At 41.5% G+C, this 20,965-nt stretch overlaps 1 protein-coding gene across 3 annotated transcripts in view; it reads left to right on the top strand.

The window, feature by feature from the left end:
- Positions 1–20,965, top strand: part of hectd1 (HECT domain containing 1) — a 46,773-nt gene that overhangs the window by 19,208 nt on the left and 6,600 nt on the right. Inside the window, exons 22-37 of one of the 3 annotated variants that reach the window (XM_082515706.1) lie at positions 1,712–1,924; positions 3,443–3,553; positions 3,638–3,804; positions 4,055–4,231; positions 7,478–8,335; positions 10,159–10,380; positions 11,423–11,556; positions 11,696–11,852; positions 12,599–12,669; positions 13,113–13,264; positions 13,345–13,399; positions 13,482–13,710; positions 18,562–18,644; positions 18,959–19,086; positions 19,500–19,701; positions 19,831–19,968. In XM_082515706.1, the coding sequence (XP_082371832.1) occupies positions 1,712–1,924; positions 3,443–3,553; positions 3,638–3,804; positions 4,055–4,231; positions 7,478–8,335; positions 10,159–10,380; positions 11,423–11,556; positions 11,696–11,852; positions 12,599–12,669; positions 13,113–13,264; positions 13,345–13,399; positions 13,482–13,710; positions 18,562–18,644; positions 18,959–19,086; positions 19,500–19,701; positions 19,831–19,968 (3,097 nt within the window). Of the gene's footprint in view, positions 1–1,711; positions 1,925–3,442; positions 3,554–3,637; positions 3,805–4,054; positions 4,232–7,327; positions 8,336–10,158; positions 10,381–11,422; positions 11,557–11,695; positions 11,853–12,598; positions 12,670–13,112; positions 13,265–13,344; positions 13,400–13,481; positions 13,711–18,561; positions 18,645–18,958; positions 19,087–19,499; positions 19,702–19,830; positions 19,969–20,965 lie in introns of all 3 variants that reach the window. The other 2 variants (XM_082515705.1, XM_082515707.1) reach the window with 2 other exon arrangements.

The raw sequence follows: 20,965 nt of genomic DNA, 5'->3' as shown, positions 1-20,965 counted from the left end.
CGGAGAGAAAACGATGGGTTTTCAAACAAAAACGCATAAGTGTGGACGTAGCCTAAGTGACTTCTTCAGTCTCAGCTGACTGCAGGTTCCCCCACACTTATAGGGCTTTGGAGTTGATGTCACGCCGCAGCCACAAATCAAAACATACACACTGTGTTGGAAGCAGAACCATGCTTAAAATCAGCACAAAAGACAAAGGGATGTATCGCGATCGATTGCGCCCAGACGCCAAGAGACGGTACTTGGAAAAAATAGCGTGCATCTGTAATGTTGACCCGTATGAAATAAGGCAGTGGAGTGGAAACCCAGACAGCCTACCGCCGTTGTCCTATTCCGATATTTTCGTGTACCTTGTCCATGGAGTCAGCGTTGGCCGTTTTTAAGCCTCCACGTTGTGAGTATATTGACCATATGACCAAGATACAGCTAGAGGTTGCACACAACATTGACTTCTCCTCCGGAGCTGCCCCCCAAATTGCTCTAGATGAACGATTCACGATTGATGCCAGCTGTGCGTTGCCATGTAAATAGTTTGCATTTCACGTGTACCTGCACATGTACTTGCTAAGTACATGTGAACAGGTCTTGAATAAAAAAATAAACGTACTTTTCATTTCTGTTTTATTGAAACCACTTGACAGAAAGTACAATTATTTACAATGAACTGTACATGCAACACAGCAGTTTTATGAATATTCAACAACAGCAAGTTTCATTTGGCCCTGGTTTGACGACCACACTGGGGCACATATTCACCAAAACACAGCACACCTTAACATTCCTATCAAGCAGTGTCGTGTCTTCACCCTCACATAATATAAGTAACTCCCGTCCACAGCCTCCGTGACATGGTGATTTTGTTGTTGGTCTTCTGTCAGATCTTCATCTATTACTTCTGCACTGGGCACACCTTCATACTCTGCAGCTGCATAATGAAAGCATGTAAAATAAAATTAGTGCATACACATAAGGTAAATGTACACCAGTATTCCAGGTGCGTGATTCATCTGAAGTTTATGTGCAGATTAGCGTACAATGAGCACAATTTTGTGTTTTTGGGGTGGGGGTTACCTCCGATGGGTGCTCTTTTTCGCTTTCGTTGCACTCGCCTTGCGTGCCGGTCCGAGTCTCACCGCTGCAATCCAAGCCTGACGTCTTCGTTTAGTAATATCGGATACATGAGATCCCTCCCGTTGCCCCCAGGAGGGGAAACGATGAAAAGAGAGCCCATTTCCAGCTTCTTGCCTTCCCTATCGTGTGATCTAACGTTGCAACCAACAACACAGTACGTACGAACCATAGCTGACGCTTCCGTGTGCTCTGTTTGGCCTACTGTCATGGTGGGAGGGGGCGCTCCAAAGCCCTATAGACGGTACATTTGCATAATGACTGATATTAGCACCACTGACTAACAGTGGGCCATCAGGTCAGACTGAAGGAAGTCACTTGGATGAGTAATGAAATGTTTCTCCCAATGAAAACTCTACGTCCAGATAAACAGAATCAAGTTTCTAGGGTTTGTGATCATTTTTCTGTATACTTGCAATCAATGTAAAATGCTATATTTCACACTTTTCTGTTCAGTCCTTCGGTTCTTTTAAAAAGTAATGCAACGTTTTAGATGTTTACATTTAGAGCTAGGGGAGCTTTAGTGGAGTTTTGTTTTGTTTTTGTTTTCTTTCCCAGTAAACCAATATTTTTTTTTCTTCAGGACTGCCTATGAGTGGGTGAACCCCGCAGCTTATGGCCTAGTGGTGGTGACCTCTTCAGAGGGCCGGAATCTCCCCTACGGGAGACTGGAAGACATTCTCAGTCGGGATAGCTCTGCTCTGAATTGCCACACGAATGACGACAAGAATGCCTGGTTTGCTATCGACCTCGGCCTGTGGGTCATTCCCTCAGCATACACTCTGAGGCATGCCAGGTAATAAGATGGGCGCATCATATGATGTAACACATATATCTAGATGGTAATATAGAATCTGAAATATCATGAAGGTGCTATTTACTCTCCAGATCTAACTTTGGTTTATCTAGGAATGTTGGGTGTTGGCAACGTCTGATTGCCTCTAACTGGCGTAAATTATCCTAAGCTAATCAGTTTAGATGCAAGATATTCAGTTAGGTGTTTACTTGTGTCTGGCACCAGATTACAAGTGTAAAAACTGAGCCAAATCTTGAGCTACACAAGGCGGCTAAAAACGTAATCCAGGCTAAAAAAAACCCCCAACAAATGGCTGGGTAAATTGTAGTTTTTGTCACTGCCACGGCATTAATGCACAAGTAGATCTGAATGTAATTACAGTTGTGTACTCTAAGAGATTACATTTTCTTTTATCTTTTCTTATGCCTTGATGGCAGTTTCAGCATTACTCTTTCAGGCATTCGCTAGTATCAGTGCAACATTAAAATCTATAAACTAGGTCCAGAATAATGACTTGAATTTGAGCAATCTAAAAAAAATGTTAAAAAAAAAAATCTATGCAGGGTCCTCTGTGAAGTACACAGAAGATCTACACCTAGTTCAAAGGTTATTCATGATGGTGCCATATATGTGCAAGTTATCCATGCCAAAATCACCCCGTGTATAGTATATATTTGTTTTGGAGTACAGATAAAGCCATTTTTAGAAAAAAAGGCCCTGCTAATTTCAGCAAGTTATTGCCAAAAAGCCATTTACATGCAATTCTAATTATGGCTTTGTAGCAAGAGTCTGTCTGCTAACCCACTAAGTATTTGCTGTGATAAAATCAATAAAAAGTCTTCAAGCAAGAAACTAAGCATACCAATTAGTAATCTTAACAGAGGAGTTGATGAAACCTTGTGAGAAACATGCTCCTGTCCCTTAATTTTTTCTAACATACTGGCATCAATATCGCCATCATCATCGTTTTTCATGATTATGTCGTATAGAAAAATAAAACGTTGTCTGCCAGTTATTACCTCACGTTGTAGTGTAGAAACTACTGAAGACATCAGGAAATAAAACCAATATACCACCTGACCAAGTTGTGTGGTAACAATTCTACACCTCTTGGGGGTTTAACGGCAGCTGGCATCCTTGTACACGCAGTGCTGCCATCTTCTGTTTCAGTCCGTTATTACACTCTTAAATGCTACTACTTATTCCTGCGTCTTTTGGGATCTTACAAAGCTTCAAACGACACGTCGACTATTAAATTGGTCGTCGACGATTTTAATAGTGGCAGCCCTAAACAGAATGACACAATGAGACATTATTGAATAGAATGGGCCTACCTCCTGAGAGATATTGGATGATAAATCTAATCCATTCCATGCAATAAAACACTGAAACTGCAGGGGGGAAGAAACAAGTAGACTTTAAGACATTATGCATCCTATAACTAACATACACAGATCCTGACAAATGGCAGATATGAAATTAGCATGTCTAATTTTTAAAATATTAATCCTCCTGCAGGGGTTATGGCCGCTCTGCGTTGAGGAACTGGGTCTTTCAGGTGTCCAAAGATGGTCAGAACTGGACGACTCTTTACACCCACGTAGATGACAGCAGCCTAAATGAACCCGGGTAAGACTTTTCTCTAAATTCATTTAAACTGCTGAATAACCAAAGTCCATAGATGGTTGAAATTTTATCTAACTGTTTTCACAGGTCGACAGCCACGTGGCCTCTGGACCCATCTAAAGAAGAGAAGCAGGGCTGGAGGCACATCAGAATTAAACAGATGGGAAAGAACGCCAGCGGCCAGACACACTATCTGTCACTATCTGGACTTGAGCTGTACGGCAATGTCACTGCAGTCTGTGAGGACCAGTTGGGTGAGAACTTTGCTTCAGTTGCAGTTTGCTTCTAGTGATTGACAACCAGAGGATTTTAGTTGTTGGTGTCATTTTTGAAAATTATGTCAGTAGCTTAACATTTTATGAACCTTATCTTAAAGCCTTGCATTACTGCTCCTCCTCTATCAGGGTTTGATTTGTTTTCTTTTGCTGTTTTGGCTTTTTGTCTAAGTAACTGTCAAATTGGTTAAATGTGAGATTTTAATTTGGCTGCCTCTTTGTCCTGCAGGTAAAGCTGTGAAGGAGGCAGAAGCAAACCTTCGCCGCCAGCGCCGCCTGTTTCGTTCTCAGGTGATGAAGTACATCGTACCAGGGGCACGGGTTGTTCGGGGCATCGACTGGAAGTGGCGCGACCAGGATGGAAACCCACCTGGAGAGGGCACCATTACTGGAGAGGCTCACAATGGTAAGCAAACACACAATACCAGATGAAAGAGAAAGTGATGAACAGAAAAGAAAAAAACAACAACAATGCACCGTTTACCCAACAGCTGGTGGATCCCGGCTGGTTTAACTGCTGTAGTGCATTTTCCAAAATGTTTTGCAGGAGTCCAGGGCCTGTACTATGAAGCGGGCTCAACCTGTTATTTCTCCTGTGCGTTCGCATGAAAGGGGTGGCGATAATGTCTGACCAGTCTAAAAGGGAGGTTTCATGTGTCGAGTGACACCTGATGAATACAGTTAAGACACGCAGTGCTACCGTGAGCTATAAATTGCACAAAAAATGCCAGATGTAGCAAAATGATACATATTAAAACTCAAATATGCACTTAACTAATAACACTTAAAAAAAAATCAGAATGTTCAATAAACACTCCAGTTTCAAATAATTAGGATATTCTGGCAATTATTTCAGGCATCAGGCTTTACGGGGTTAGTGATTAGACAGGTATTCTTGATTTGTGTTCTGTGCTCTATGGCTGCAACTCCACCAGTGTAAGATGACTTAGAATTAGAATAAAGTACAACAAGATTTTACACATTTTCGAAATGGGTAAAACACTTAAACATACTTACGACATGCTGTAAAGGCATCAGTGAAAATGTGGCACAAAACCTTAGACCCTTCTTCTAGCAGCACACGTTGATAGTAGAAGCTGCTATTATCTGAGGACTTGATTGATCAGTGGATAGTGACTTTATACATGTTGATCTCCACCTTTGTGGTGCAGAAAACCCAGGATTAACCCTGAAGATACCTGGGTAAGATGAAATCCTGCTTTGTAGTACAGGCCTCAGCCCTGTTGTTTCTGTCTTCAGGAACTAAAATCTAAACCCTGGCTTCAGCCTCCCCACCCAGGTCTTTGTACTGTGTAAAATATGTTTTAACACAGCAGGTTACTGAACAACTGTGTTTACACTTTTCTCCCTGCTCCCTTCTTCACCTTGAGATGTCAGAAGGATGATGTGTCAGCGGTGTCTTTTTTTTCTTCTTGTATTTAGCTTCATGTTCACAAGGCACATGTCACTGGTTTAATTGATCTCCACAGGGGACTGTGGTTACAGTAAAAGGTAAACAGCCAAGTGGAATCTGCATTTAGGAAGTGTTCTGTAGATAAATACCTTTCAGTTTAAATCTGTCTGTGATAGGCTGTTAGAATGAAGGGTTGAGTGTGAATTGTTGAATCTAGGATAATTGGACAGCTCCCTGATTGTGGTAACTTATCTAATTGGCTAAAGTAGGTGAAACTTGCGCATGTACACATCATTAGTCAGTTTCCCTAACAAAAACTGACATGATGAAGCTGGCAAGTGAGTTATAACTTAATTAGTTTGTAATGTTTTTTTGTAACTTTAAGCAACAACATTATATCCAGCTGAGTGGTTTTTGAAAGGGCCAGATGGGGAGGAATGGTTAGTGTTGGAGTGGATAGATTGTGGAATGTCTAGTCATACTGAAAGAAATGGGCCCTTTTCTTTCTGTAAGGTGTGAAATTAGTGAAAAATGACATAAAAATTTTAGAGATAATTTTGTTTCAGGATTTCTGGAGTCTTCCCTTTTGGCTTCAAAACCAGAAATTGCAATTCTACAATTTAACCTGGAGAGTCAGATAAGGGCAAACATCCTCTCCTCCTCCTCCTCCTCCTTCTCTTCTTCTGCTGTTCTTTTCCTCCTCTTCCTTTCTCTTCCTATCCCATTTGTGCTTCTCACCTTTATTTTTTACCCAGATCTGATGCAATCTCAGTGAGCTGAACGAATGGATACACCACCAGCAGCTCCATTTTTTCCCCATTTCTTTTTCTAAAAAAAAAAAATCATTACAAGCCAAGATGACTGTCATTATTTGAGTTTAATTCCTTTCATCTTTGATGCTTTGCATTTGCCAGAAGTATTTTCTACTTTTGCTTTGTCATTTTCTATGATCATGTCCATATTCTTCTCTCTTGTTGCTCCACCTGCACCCAGAACCCCACATTAGAAATTTAAACAGACAACATCAATGAGTGTGCTGTTCTTTAAAATCAAATGAAATGGCACCCTTATCGGGAATTACATGATATTTTTGCAATGTTATTTTATGTTCTGTACATTTTGTTTGTACAATACACAAAGGAAGGAACAAATGGGTTCAATAGGTTTATATTGCGTGAACTCTACTGAAGAAACATCACTTAAATATTTAGTATATTTATCAGCATAAAGTAAAAAACAGTACAGCAAATATTCACTTATTATTTATTATTTAGTTAATGTTAATTATTTCTTTTTTTAAGTTTTATTTATTTATTTTTGAGGAATGTAGTTAAAACTGTTCAATCTGTCTTTAAAAAACTCTTGACCAAACCCAGAGCCAATGCTAGAGCTAGTGCTCTAAAGAGCCAGTACGTGGTTTGATTCAGTTTCCTGCCCATTATTCCTAGTTGTGACATGTAAATGATGACCCCACAGGACCAAGGAAGCAAACTGACAGAGCTTGGAGGAAATTTAACTGTTGTGGAGTGTAGCTCAGCAGATGCTTGGCTCTCAACTCCTAAAACTGCAACAACAACAAAAAAACAAAACAAACAAAACTGAAAACCATATGATGGCACATGTACTTGTCAGTGTTGATTTAAAAAGAATGATATATTAATGAAAATCTGTTTATCTATAGTTATTGGTTAGTTAAAATAATATCCCTTCCTCTTTAAAAATTGGTTATTTGGACACATTGTTGGATCTAAGATGGGAATGTGGTAGTCAGTTAACAACTCTTTTTATCAGGCAAAAGATGTTTTAACACCCACACCCACAAACCCCCCAAAACAAAACACTCAAGTATAGTAATTTTCTCTCACTATACTATTCTATATTTTCTCTCAGGCTAGTTAGTGCTTTGTTTCATTGTGACTCTAAAGCAATATTTCATGTAAAGTATTTGATCTGGCCCAGTGTGGAGCTGCTCTGACTGTAAGCTGCTTCTCTGCTGTCTACTTCTCTTACTGTCTCTCTTTCTCTGTCTCTCTCTCGGGTCTCTGACATCTATCCGTCCGTCTCCCTCCCATCTCTCTGTCCATCCAGGCTGGATTGATGTAACCTGGGATGCTGGCGGCTCTAACTCTTACCGTATGGGCGCTGAAGGGAAGTTTGACCTCAAGCTTGCTCCAGGGTACGACCCTGAGTCGCCTGCCACAGCGCCGTCACCCAAACCTGTCTCATCCACTGTTTCAGGCCCCGCCTCCACCACGGTGGGACCCTCTGTGACGCAGGCGGCGAGCGGCGGCGGTACCACCACCACCACCTCATCATCTTCCTCCTCCACATCGTCATCCTCGCTTCAGCAGTCATGGAGCAGTCTGGTTAAAAATAACTGTCCTGATAAGGGCGGGGCCTCATCGCTTGGGGGTGCCAGCTCCTCCAGCAGAAAGGGGAGCAGCAGCTCTGTCTGCAGTGTCGCCTCCTCCTCTGACATCAGCCTAAGTTCCTCCGCTGGTTTTCCAGGTGCAGGAGGTCTGCGACTGGAGAGAAGAACTGATGGGCTAGTGCTTGACCAAGGAACCGGGATAGGAGGAATAATGGGAGGCGGGGTTGGCTCTGATGGACATCAGCAAGAGCCAATTGTCGTTCTGTCCTCTGCAGCAGAGGGCGGATCTGGTTCAGCATCCAGCTCAGGCACACTTACTGGTGATGCATCCACCACAGCAGATGAAACCAGAAACAAAGACTCATCCACAGCAATGGCCACCACTGACCCGGCAACAGCGATCTCCATGGGGCTAGTGAGCGTGAGCTCCCCTGATGTCAGCTCGGTGTCGGAGTCATCTAGCAAGGACACGCCTTCCCAGAGGCCTATGTGCTCGGTGGCTAATGCCCGGCTATCGGTCAGCTCCCTCTTGGCTGCCGGCGCTCCCATGAGCTCCAGTGCCAGCGTCCCTAATTTGTCATCTCGCGAGGCCAGCTTGATGGAGTCCTTCGTCCGCCGCGCACCCAACATGTCGCGCACCAATGCCACAAATAACATGAACCTGAGCCGCAGCAGCAGCGACAACAACACCAACACGCTGGGCAGAAACGTCATGAGTACTGCCAGTGAGTACAGCAGGATTACTGCACTAATACTACAATATTCTTACAACATACCATTAAAAGACTGGTATTACACCTCAGTCCACTATCACGGAACATCACGGGTACTGCCAGCAAGTAAATAACTTGAGTATTACAATCTAATTATCTTTTGAGTTGGAGCTGGGGCGTATGGCAACATTGTTCAGCTGAATGGTGATACATGGTGCATATAACTTATTAAATATTTGCCACAAAAGCAATATATGAGTCGTCACAGGCACCGATTCTGAAATGCACTGATCGGTATAAAATGCAAAAAACAAACTCATGGGTAATACTTCAAAACATTTTTTTTTTTTTTGTCTGGACCTTCTTCAATTTTTAGTAATCTTGGTAAAATAATTTTCCATATTTCATTCTCATGTTTAAAATGTTAATCATTTCATTGTTTTAAAATTCAGGTCCACAGTTGGTGTGTTACCTAGAGTCGACGATAATAGAAACCACCACACAGTCAGCCCAACCACAGCCTACTGCTTTGAGAATAATCAGTGGCAGTACTTCTTCCACTAAAACGTTGCACAAAGTAGACCAGGAATTGCCTGTGAAGGTTCTCAGTCATCCAGGTCATCGTAGTCTAAGGAGCTTGGAAAGAAAAGTGTCTGGAGAAGAAGTTTCTCAGATGAGAGGTGAAACGTCTTCAAGCAACTTAAAGAAGTCCAGACGCTATTCTTTCCAAGCTCCTTAGACTACGTCTGGACTTCTTTAAGTTGCTTGAAGACGTTTCACCTCTCATCTGAGAAACTTCTTCTCCAGACGGTTTTATTTCCAAGCCCCTTACACTAGACCAGGAGTTTAAAAATCCTTTTCTCTCTCTCCCTTTTTTTTTTTTTCTTTTATAAAAACATTTTTTTTATTTTTTCCTTCTAGTTAAGTGCACTTTCCATGAGTGTGGCATATGTGTTAATGTGTTAGTATGTCATTATCACAAATCAGCAAATTTATAGTAAAACATGCAACTGTAGCATTTACTTAATCCATTGTCCATTGCTGGACCGGCACTGGGTAACCCACCGTAGTGCATGAGAGAAACCTTAAAAAAATAAATTAAAAAAATAAATAAACTGGGTCAATATGGCATGTTTGTTAATACAGAGATACATATGTTATTGAGTTGAGTTATTCTTACACATCGGCCAGCATCTGGCCAATCCAGCACCTTTCACTGTTTATACCGTTACACCCCCCCCCCCCCCCCCCCCCCCCCAAAAAAAGAAAAAAAACCCCCAAAAAAACAAAACATCAGCCCATAAAAACAAAAAAACACCCTATGGTTGTGCCATCAGTTAACCCTTGGCGTGCCAGCTGTGGCACGTGTGCCCAGGTTTGCTGACCCCTGTACTAGATGAATAATGGAGTGGATTAGAGTTTTACACAAACTAATAATGACACTTAGTAACAAATAAAGTTCCCAAACTGGGTCAGTGAGGCGGAGACCACAGGATGTGTGTTTAGAATTGCTTTTAAAATTAGGAACGGATGCACTATTTACTCAGAGGGCACGATTCAGTAAGCTGAGTTTGCTGTTTGAATGGCTGTGTGAAGATGCTTGTTCTCAGCTTCAAATATTATCTCGTAGTATTTTTAAGTCCAAAGTTACTCAGACCACATGTGGAGGATCGTTCCTCTGGATCACTGGGTAAACCGCATGAGCTGCCTCCAGCCAATCAGCTGTTTCCAGTTAGATGACTGGAGCATAACGAGCTTCACCTGCTGCTTTGTTTCTTTGGTTTCTGACAAACTAACCACCATTTGTTTGTTTTTGTGTGTGTGTTTGTTTGCAGCTTCTCCTCTCATGGGTGCTCAGAGCTTTCCTAACCTCACCACCACTGGCACCACCTCCACCGTTACCATGTCCACCTCCATAGTAACCAGCAGCAATAATGTAGCCACAGCCACCACGGGTTTGTCGGTGGGCCAGTTACTAAGCAACACCCTTACAACCAGCCTGACGTCTACATCCAGCGAGAGCGACACGGGCCAGGAGGCCGAGTTCTCTCTCTATGGTTGGTGACCACACTCTCACTCACTCACTGAGCCTGCTTCAGCTAACTTGTGCTGCCTATTGTCTCTCATATAAGTCAGCACACTGGTTACCTGAACTGTGTAAAAGTTAGCAGATAGGAGCATAGAGCTTAGCCTTAATTTTATTTGTAAATATAACAGAAAAGAAAAACATAGAAATCATTTTCAGCTTGATGGTGAAAATCCCCTTGAAAATCTTAACAACTGGCATCTTGGAGACAGGTTGTTTCGCTCTCGTCCTGTGAGCCCTTACAATGCATATCTTGACGCAAATCTTTAAACCAAGTAGTTTTGCTTTTAAACATAATCATATATTTAAGCAAAGTTATTAAAGGCAAACGGTGACACTAACACTTGTTCCCAGGTTCACGATCACGTTACTACAGCGGTCCCCAACCCCCGGGCCTCGGACTGGTACCGGTCCGTGAGTCGTTTGGTACCGGGCCGCAAGAGTTGAGGCTCAGGTGTGAAATGTATGGTTTTCAGGGGTTTTTTTTTCGGTTTTCAGCATTAGTTTGTTATCGTTTTTATCGTTAACTCAGTTTTCCTGGGTCTTTTCACGTGTGTTATGAATAAATCTTCTTTTTTTCGGTACCGGTACTAGTTTTATTTTGTTGTATTTATCCGCGACACCTTAAAGGCCGGTCCCTGAAAATATTGTCGGGCATAAACCGGTCCGTGGCGCAAAAAAGGTTGGGGACCGCTACGTTACTACCTCCCTGCTTGTGTGTGTACATGCTCTTTAGAACAAGTCATAACACCAGTTACATCTTTATAATAGAAAACGTGCAGAGATCATTAAAACACATAAACATTGATCATTTAAGACTGTCTTTGCATGTCTTTGTATAATATGTATAGTAACTGGTTGGATTTGGATAAACCGGACCAGAATTAACCAAACCTAAGCTCATGTTTCTAGAATTTATCAACATGTGTGCCAAGCGCCATCTTCCCCTCTTTCCCTTATTCTCAGTTGTTTAACCGACTTCATGTCCATCCGCTCATTTTCTCTCCCTTTAGACTTTCTGGACAGCTGCCGTGCCAACACACTATTGGCTGAGCTGGACGATGAGGAGGACCTCCCAGAGCCTGATGACGATGATGACGAGAACGAAGATGACAATCAGGAGGATCAAGAGTATGAGGAGGTCCTGGTACGTAAATAGATCTGGGCTTATTTTAAAGATTTGGGTTTTTTCCCCCCGATGATTCAAAGATGATCTCTCGCTGTAGCTGTGGATGTTTTGTACAAAAGCCCTTCAGAGGGGTGACTATGTCACTGCTGTTCTGCAGGAAGAGGAGGAGTATGAGACCAAAGGAGGACGCAGGAGGACATGGGATGACGACTTTGTCCTAAAGAGGCAATTCTCTGCTCTGGTTCCTGCCTTTGACCCCCGACCAGGAAGAACCAATGTCCAGCAGACCACAGACCTGGAGATCCCTCCTCCAGGTAAAAAAAAATGCAAAGGAGGAAGTGTTTGCTCATGACAGGACTTTCAGCTAGTTTCTGTAAATGCTGTTGTTGGCATTTATTTGTTATTTTGTTAGTTGTCAAAGCTTTGACATCACGGCAACATAACTGATCGGTGATAGTCCTGCAGCAATGCTAATATGATTTTATTTAAACAGTAATTAATATTAGAAAAATATTACTTCTAATGTCACATATCCTATTCTTCTGTGGCGTTTTAATGACACGGACTGGTGATCAGTTAAATGGCAGGTGCCTCCTGTTGTTTATCTGACCAACCACTGAACTAATAATTGCAGTACAGGAAATTAGTTTTAAGTTCATTTTTCATTTTGTTGAATAAAAGTTCTATGTTATGATGGACCCAACTGATTTGTTTTCTCAATGTAGCATATTCTGTTTAACACCTTGTTGATGTTAAAGGCTGAAACGGGTAGAGAGAGTATTTATGGATATTAATGGAGTAGTATAAATAGAAGATATTTAACCAAAAATACAAGTCAGGAAATGAGGACTGAAAGAATCCTTGAGGCTATAGAACTTGCACAGAAATTTTGACTACTGGTGTAGAAATCTTTTTCAGAGTTCAGTTGTTTATTTGAGATCTTAGTTAGATCGGAAATCATCATTCTTTCAAAGAAAAATAAACTCTTTTATGAAAGGTCTGCAGTGTAATGTTCCATCCATGTTTTTAAAAAGGGGTTTCTCTGTCTCCCTTGGTCCAGGGACTCCTCGATCCGAGGTTCAGGAGGAGGTGGAGTGTGCTCCCTCTCCTCACCTCGCTCTCACCCTTAAGGTAAGATAAATTACTTGGTGCTCAAATGAAATGTTTTTTTTTCCCTTAAAATAATTATTTCAGTTTAATCAGCAGAAGACTTTGAGTATATTTTGTAGGATACAGTCAGTTCCTTTCCCAGCTGTCATTGGTGATTCATCCACAGAATACTCTTTCTTTTGCCCAGTCTATCAGTCTGTCTGTGCGATCACAGGATGGTCACAATGTTTAAGCACGTTTGTATCCTCAGATTTTTGCAGTGCTGTGCAAAAATTGCCATGGTAGTTGATTTAACAAACAAACAAACAAACAAAAAATACCCTCATGTTGCATTTAAAATGAAAGTTAATTGGTACCAAAATAATTTTAGGAACATATTCAGTTTTATATCATTTATCCTTTTCCTTTATTGCGTGTATATTTTTGGAAAAGAGTTGTTGTATCTGTCCTGTCTGTGTGTTCAGGTGGCTGGGCTGGGTACAACCCGGGAGGTGGAGCTTCCTCTTACCAACTACAGGTCCACCATCTTCTTCTATGTCCAGCGGCTGCTGCAGCTCTCCTGCAACGGAGCTGTCAAGACGGATAAACTGAGGCGCATCTGGGAGCCCACATACACGTAAGAGAGGAGACATCTGATGCAAACTTTACTGCATTTGACAGGTCTTGGACAATTGTTGACTTCTGTTTTTAATGCAGGATAATGTACAGAGAGCTGAAAGACTCTGATAAAGAGAAGGAGAGTGGAAAGATGGTGAGTCTGTCCAAGTTTTCTCTTTATGTCTGACGGATGTCTGATGTCTCTTCATTGACCTCGGATCTGTTCCTCTTCACAGGAGTTTTGTGAACACAGCATTGGGGTCGGGGGCCGTTCTGGTGGCCTGAGCCCCAGTTCAGTTTCAGCCAATCAGAGCAGTGAGATTCTGGGCGGTGCCAGGGAGGTTGCGCAGGCGAAGGCAGGATGCAGCCAGAATGCCTGTGGAGTGGAGGATGTCCTGCAGCTACTGCGGATCCTCTACATCATCGGAGGAGACTCGGCTGCTAACACGCGCACGTTGCAGGAGGGTACGAAAACACTCAGTTGCACACTGGAACACACTGCTTTTATGCTACTGGGTCTAATGTACACGCGCATTTTCCTTAAATCTGTAGCATTTTTGGGGACTTTTGGGACTATAAAATACATGAAAACAAAACAGTTTATTCAACATTTCCACTTTAACCACATTAATGATTATATGTAGTACCTGCATTTGGAATGAAATTGGGTAAATGAGAACGGTGCGTTGGACAATCCTTAGGCAAATGAGAATTTTGCCTAAGGATTGTCTAAGAACAACGTGGACAATTAAGCTTAGCTTTAATTCAACAGACAAAAGAGCTAACTAGCAGCAGTGATCTAGCCTGACTTGGCAGAGGACTTCTTAGAGAAGTGACGAACGTAAGAACTGATGGAATACTGTGATGACAGAGGTGTATGGGTGCAGACAAGGCTGTACATATCTTATCACAGGTCATCAGGTGTGAATACGCTTCTACGGAATACGGAAACGTGACGGTGTAAAATCCTCGTACTATGGGTATTGTACTATGTCTGTTCCACATGCATGGCAGAAAGCAAGTAATACAACACAGCGTGATCTGACATCAGCCACTATAATCTGTCAGCCCCTAAGTGCAAACTTAGTGTGATATCCACTATCAGGTATTGTATCAATGTATGGTTAAAATATGACAAGTGTTTTAAGTGGTGAGTAGAATTAGAAAAATGTTATTTAAATGACTGTAGAGTGCATGACACAATGAGAATATGTGACAGTATGTGACAACTTTATCCCAAAGAAAAACAAAAATCTTCATTTAAAAAAAAAAGTGTAACTGTCTTTTAGCTCTTTGACCTTTTCTTTAGCACAGTGCGTAAACATCAGAAAATGCTGATTGCCAATAAATACGTCAACAGAGCCAATGTTTGTCAATATCAGCTATAAATCCTCCTGCTAATTAACAGTGGTCAGCAGAGGCTACTGTGCATGATTCTCCATTGGCAATGCACTGGCTGTAGAGAGCTACAAACATCATGTCTGTTGCCAGATCGAGGATATAAAGGATATAAAGCATATGGTGCTGTGTGGGCCACTCTTACTCGTGCTCTTGTTGGTCGATCAACCAGCCATGGAGAAGAGTTGCTTAACATACAAAGAGTTCAGTTCATTTTTATTTCAAACACGCCTGGTGTGTCAAGAGACACTTTTTGCTCTTTTGTATTCTGACGTTTCTCCTGCTGCTTTAATTTATGATCGGGATACACTGTTAAACATCAAAGACTCAATGGAGATCTACTGTGACAGCTGGGACAGCTACAGAAAAACCTTTCCTCCTCCTCTGGAGTGTTCCGCACCTGACTGCGTGCTACTGTGCACAACCCGCGGCATTTACACCCTCAAGAGACGAAAAAGGGGAACGAGGGCCGGCGTCCAGGTGAAACGGAGAAGGTACCGGAGGCTAGCTGCTTGGCTGTGGGGTGACTCTCGGTGCCTGCGACCAGTTCCTCTCCTGTCCTTTGTTGGGGATGTTACGCCGCCGCCTGGGACCCGAGCCCCATGGCTCGAAAGCAGTTTGCTCACTCTGTGTCCGTCATCCATTTTCCGTTTTGCTGGTGACAGCTACGTCTGCTCATCGATCAAGGTTTTTCCCAACTCTGGAGTCGCCGCCCTGCCCGGCAGGTCCACAGGTTTGCACAGGTGTTTAATTCAAGTACCGCTGCAGTCAGCTGTAGATTCCGCAGATAAACTGTCATCAATTCGGTTCGCCCTGCTTAACGTTCGCTCTATAACGAACAAATCATTTATTCTAAATGATCTTTTTATTAAAGAGTCTCTAGATTTTATGTGTCTGACTGAGACTTGGCAGCAAAATAAGGATTACGTCCACTTGAATGAAATCTGCCCGTCTGGCTGTTCTGTCATTGGAACTCCGCGTCTTTTAGGACGTGGTGGAGGACTTGCTGCTGTTTACCAGGACAAACTCATATGCAAACTGGTGACCTCGGACTTCTTTTCTTCATTTGAGTCACAGATGATGAAGGTCGGTTCTCTGAAAACCTTTTACTGTATTTTAATCTATCGACCTCCTGGACCTGCTGGGGTCTTTCTAACTGAATTTAACGACCTTCTGACATCGATCATTAAACTGGAGAAGGTTGTAATATTGGGAGACTTAAACCTTCATATTGATGACGCTTCCTGTAACACTGCTGCTGAGCTCATCACTATCACTGAGTCTTTTAACTTTAAGCAGCATGTTTCTGGCCCCACACATACGAAGGGCCACACTCTTGATCTTGTTTTCTCCCTGGGTTTAAATATACATGATGTATGTGTGGAAGATGTCCATGTGAGTGACCATAGTTGTATATTCTTTAATTTGTCATTTTACGTGGATCCTTCACCTCCTAAATTGATGATCCAAAGGCGGATTATAAACCAGGATGCTGCTAGAAGGTTTTCTGCCATGTTTGTCCCTCGCATGGCTCAAAATGATATGGATTCACTTATTTTGTCTTTTAACAATCAATGTAAATCTATTTTAGATACGGTGGCACCTCTGAAACTAAATGTTGTCCATTCTTCTTCAAATTTCTGTCCTTGGATAAATGAAAGTATTCGAAATTTTAGGAGATATTGTCGCAAATTAGAACGTTTATGGAAGGCTTCCAAGCTTGAGGTCCATAGGGTACATCTCAAGGAATCAATTTTCTCACTTAACGACATGATAAAAAATGCCAGAACGGAATATTTTGCTAATCTAATAGCTTCAAAAAAGAAAAATCCCAGAGTATTGTCTCTCCTGATATTCCTCATGTACCAGTCTATACTAAATCTGATTGTAATGACTTTTTAAACTATTTTGTTAATAAGGTTGCTGCTGTCAGGTCTAATATTTCTCCATCATCCTCTCAGTATCACACTGACACGTTGCTTACCTCTGATACCTGGTCCTCTTTTACTCCTGTTACCTTACAGGACATCAGTGCTCTGCTTGGTCGAATGAAACTGACTTCAAGCCACCTTGATGTACTTCCTCCATCATTTTTCATTAGTGTGTTTGATTCTATTGGCCCCTGTATTCTGGAAATAATTAATACTTCTCTGTTCTGGTTATGTTGGATCTCAGCTCTGCTTTTGATACTGTTGATCACAGCATCATGATAAATAGGCTGAAGGACTTGTTTGGGATTACTGGTGTTGTTTTAAAATGGTTTATGTCGTATCTATCTCAGAGATCCTTTACTGTCTGTATAAATCATGTGCTGTCGGAAACATCAGTTCTGCCTTCTGGGGTACCTCAAGGATCTGTTTTAGGTCCTATTCTCTTTTTGCTGTATATACTCCCTCTAGGCCACATTATCAGACGTTACAGTAATATTTCTTATCATCTCTATGCTGATGACATTCAGTTGTACTGTTCTTTCAAAGCTTCTGAGTAGTTTAAATTGTCTTGTTTAAATAATTGTCTGTCAGAAATCAAACAATGGTTAAATGACAATTTCCTTCAGTTAAATGCAGATAAAACAGAAACTTTGATTATTGCACCTGATCACATGCTCTCAGAAATTAGGCAGCATATCAGTTTTTTAGACCCTTCATTTCAGTCGAGTCTCAGAAACTTACGTGTTATATTTGACAGTTCAATGTCTCTTGAGAAACACTCTAAACAACTTGTCCGGAACTGTTTTTATCATCTAAGAAACATTTCTAAACTCAAGCTACTGGTGTCAAAGGCAGAACTTGAGATGATTATTCATGCTTTTATCTCTTCTCGTTTGGATTTTTGTAACGGTCTTTTTACGTGTCTCAACAAATCAGCTCTGGATCGCCTTCAGTCTGTACAGAATGCAGCGGCAAGACTTTTAACTGGTACAAACAAGAGGTCACACATTACTCCAGTTTTGGCTTGTCTTCATTGGTTGCCTGTAAATTTTAGGGTTCATTTTAAAATTTTAGTTGTAACTTTTAGAGCTCTGCACGGTGAAGCTCCCCAGTATATCTCTGACCTGTTGAAACCTCATGCTTCATCCCGAGCACTTAGGTCTTCAAGTCAGAGGCTACTGGTGATCCCACGTACTAGGTTTAAAACACGTAGGGATCGAGCTTTTCAGGCACTGGCACCTAGGCTGTGGAACTCTCTGCCGTTGTCTTTACGCTGTCTAGACTCTACTGACTCCTTTAAAAAGCAGCTGAAGACATTTTTATACAAACGGGCTTTTAATTAATTTTAACTTGTATGTCTGATCTTATTGTAAAGCACTTTGTGATTTTTTTTTTTATTTTTTATTTTATCTGTGAAATGTGCTATATAAATAAATTTTACTTACTTACTTAGTTCACAATCGTTACAAAATATCATTCCATTCTTTTGTTTGAAAAGGAGTAGGCAGAAGTATACACTTATTAGTCCCTACTTGAAATGAAAACCAATTGTTTAAAAACATGAAAAGTGTGTGCAACCACTCTCTGTACTTTCCATAATGTATTTTTCCACCCACATTATTTTATGTATTTTTTTTTTTTAAGTTTCAAGATGTGTGGTTTTTTTCTTCATGGTAAACTCTACTGTTGCTCCCTTCCCTATTCTGGTCGGCTAGTCAACCAGTGGTATTCAAGTTATGTACTTTCAGGTTTCCAGGGTACTGGACGGGAGTATGTGTAGGTTTGCAGTCTGCCGTCTCCCCTTTATAAAATATCTTTAGAAAGGGGCAATACCATGGTATGATAAACTAGCTTCAAGGAAAAGGTTAAAATAGTTGCTTATGTTGAAATGTTTGCATGGTTGTATTTGTTAAAAATGGGGACTTAACTTGGAGGTTTGAGGGGGGAATGGGGCTCTCATTTCAAAATCTTGAAATTGTGTTTGCAGATATAGATGAGCTTCAGTTCAATGCATCTCCTGAAGATTTCACCAGCAAAAAAATCACTACAAAGATCCTGCAACAGATTGAGGTCAGTTTGTTCCATTTTTGTCATTTCATCAATCTGAAAATTTCAAGACTTCCTTAAAAAAGACTTCTTGAAAGTCTCTAAAAAGTTGGCCTTTCAATATTGTCAAAAATCACAACTCCCTTTTCTGTTAACATAATGTGTTGTAGTGCACAACGTGCAACACCAGGTTTCAGTATAGTGATTAAAATGTGTAACCTGCTGAAACCTCAGACAATTATGGTGGAAAAAACCCTAAATGCAATACAAGCTCCAGTGAGTGCTATAGTTCATTAGTTAACGATGTCAGGTTTTAATTGAATGTTTTGGTTTCCCAGGAGCCTCTAGCCCTTGCAAGTGGAGCGCTGCCCGACTGGTGTGAACAACTCACCTCCAAGTGTCCTTTCCTCATCCCTTTTGAGACCCGACAGCTCTATTTTACCTGCACTGCTTTTGGAGCCTCCAGGTGAGTGTGATACAGGAGTAAACAAACATACCACACATAACTTGAGGCATCTCAGCTCAGTTTTATTTATATAGCTCCAGTCCATAGCAGTAGTTCCCTCAAGACACTTGATATTACAAGGGAGAGACCCTCACAACACAACTTAAAAATGTGCTCCTTTGTGCTTATAACATAAAAATTGTAAAGTAAAATAATAAAATAAAATCGACAACAATTTCTTTTGTTATCGATTTAAATGTGACTCTTTGAAAACATCATTTTATGACTGACAGATTTAGCATTTTGGTCTTCAAAGACGGTAGAAAGTCCCGTTATCGACATTTGAATTTGGCCTTTTTAAAGTTTAACCTTGAAGACCACGTCCTGTTGGTGTACTTCCAACACTCTGGCCTCTGACCCCACTCTGTCTGCAGGGCAATTGTGTGGCTCCAGAACCGTCGAGAGGCAACCATGGAGCGTTCTCGGCCGTCCACCACAGTGCGGCGGGACGATCCTGGTGACTTCAGGGTGGGTCGACTGAAACATGAACGAGTGAAAGTTCCCAGAGGAGAGACTATGATGGAATGGGCTGAGTCCGTCATGCACATCCATGCTGACCAAAAGTCTGTGCTAGAGGTGAGAGGTGGTTTGTTTTTTAACAAATCACAAAAGAAAACCTTCTGTGTCTACTGCTAGATTTGCAACATGCATTACAATTATCGGTCCGTGGCATGCCAGGCTAAGTGTGTCTGTGTGTGTTTCCAGGTGGAGTTTCAGGGTGAGGAGGGAACGGGTCTCGGTCCAACTCTGGAGTTTTATGCTCTGGTGGCTGCAGAGTTTCAGAAAACGTCACTGGGAATCTGGCTGTGTGATGATGACTTCCCTGACGATGAGTCACGACAGGTCAGTATTACCACGTTCACAAAGTGACAGGTTTAAAAGTAAAGTTTGTGAAGAATCCCATTCTGTCATATTAGGAGACATTAAAATGAGGATCAAACAATGAGGTTAGTATGGCAAAATAATAATAGAAAAGGGTTGTTATTGTTGCTGTTGTTATTATTATTATTAGTAGTAGTAGCAGTAGCATTAGTGTTATATATTTAAATGTTGTAATGTCAGTGCTAGTCTGTCTTAGTAGCTGTGATCAAATTTGAAGGTGGCATTAAAAGCCAGTGGTCATTAAGCAAGGGAAAATAATGTAAGTTTAAAAATAGGGATAAATTTATCAAACAGTGACAGTGATGATGCTTTTTTTATGTAAGAAGTAGAGATGGCACGATACCACTTTTTTATGTCCAATACCGATATCATAAATTTGGATATCGGCCGATACCGATATGAATCCGATATAGCGTGTTTCTAATAGAGATGGACCGATCCGATATTACGTATCGGTATTGGTCCAATACTGACCTAAATTACTGGATCGGATATCGGAGAAAAATAAAAAATGTAATCCGATCCATTAAATATCACGAAAGCACCTCACAAAACTTGCAACACGCCGTAACTCGCCTGAGAACGTTAGCACGTCGGAGCAGTATGCATCACGTGATAGAGCGGCTGTGGCATGCGGGACCTGTCCTGGTCTGGATAGCATTTGGAGCTTCGCTAGCAACCCGGCATTTCATCTCCGACAAAGTTATCCCCGAGAGAAGTAAAGCAAGTGTGTAAGTCCATCTCTGAATGTTTGTAAAGCATTCCTGCGTTAAGCTTACCAAACGATATATGGAGCGACTGCCTCTTCTGGCTGCTACTTCAATCATGAAACTGCTTAATGATCAGCTGATCGGCTTTTCTGTCGCGAGTCCGTCTCTCTGGTTTGTTTTTGGCCCACTTTGCACCAGAAAGAGGAAACCAGCGGCTGAACAACAGCAGCACGTTTAAGCTTGATCAG

This window comes from Aulonocara stuartgranti (genome assembly GCF_965226115.1).
Source record: "Aulonocara stuartgranti genome assembly, chromosome: 19".
Lineage (NCBI taxonomy): Eukaryota > Metazoa > Chordata > Actinopteri > Cichliformes > Cichlidae > Aulonocara > Aulonocara stuartgranti.
Note: the sequence above shows the minus strand (reverse complement) of the source record. Positions and strands in the feature narration are given on the sequence as shown.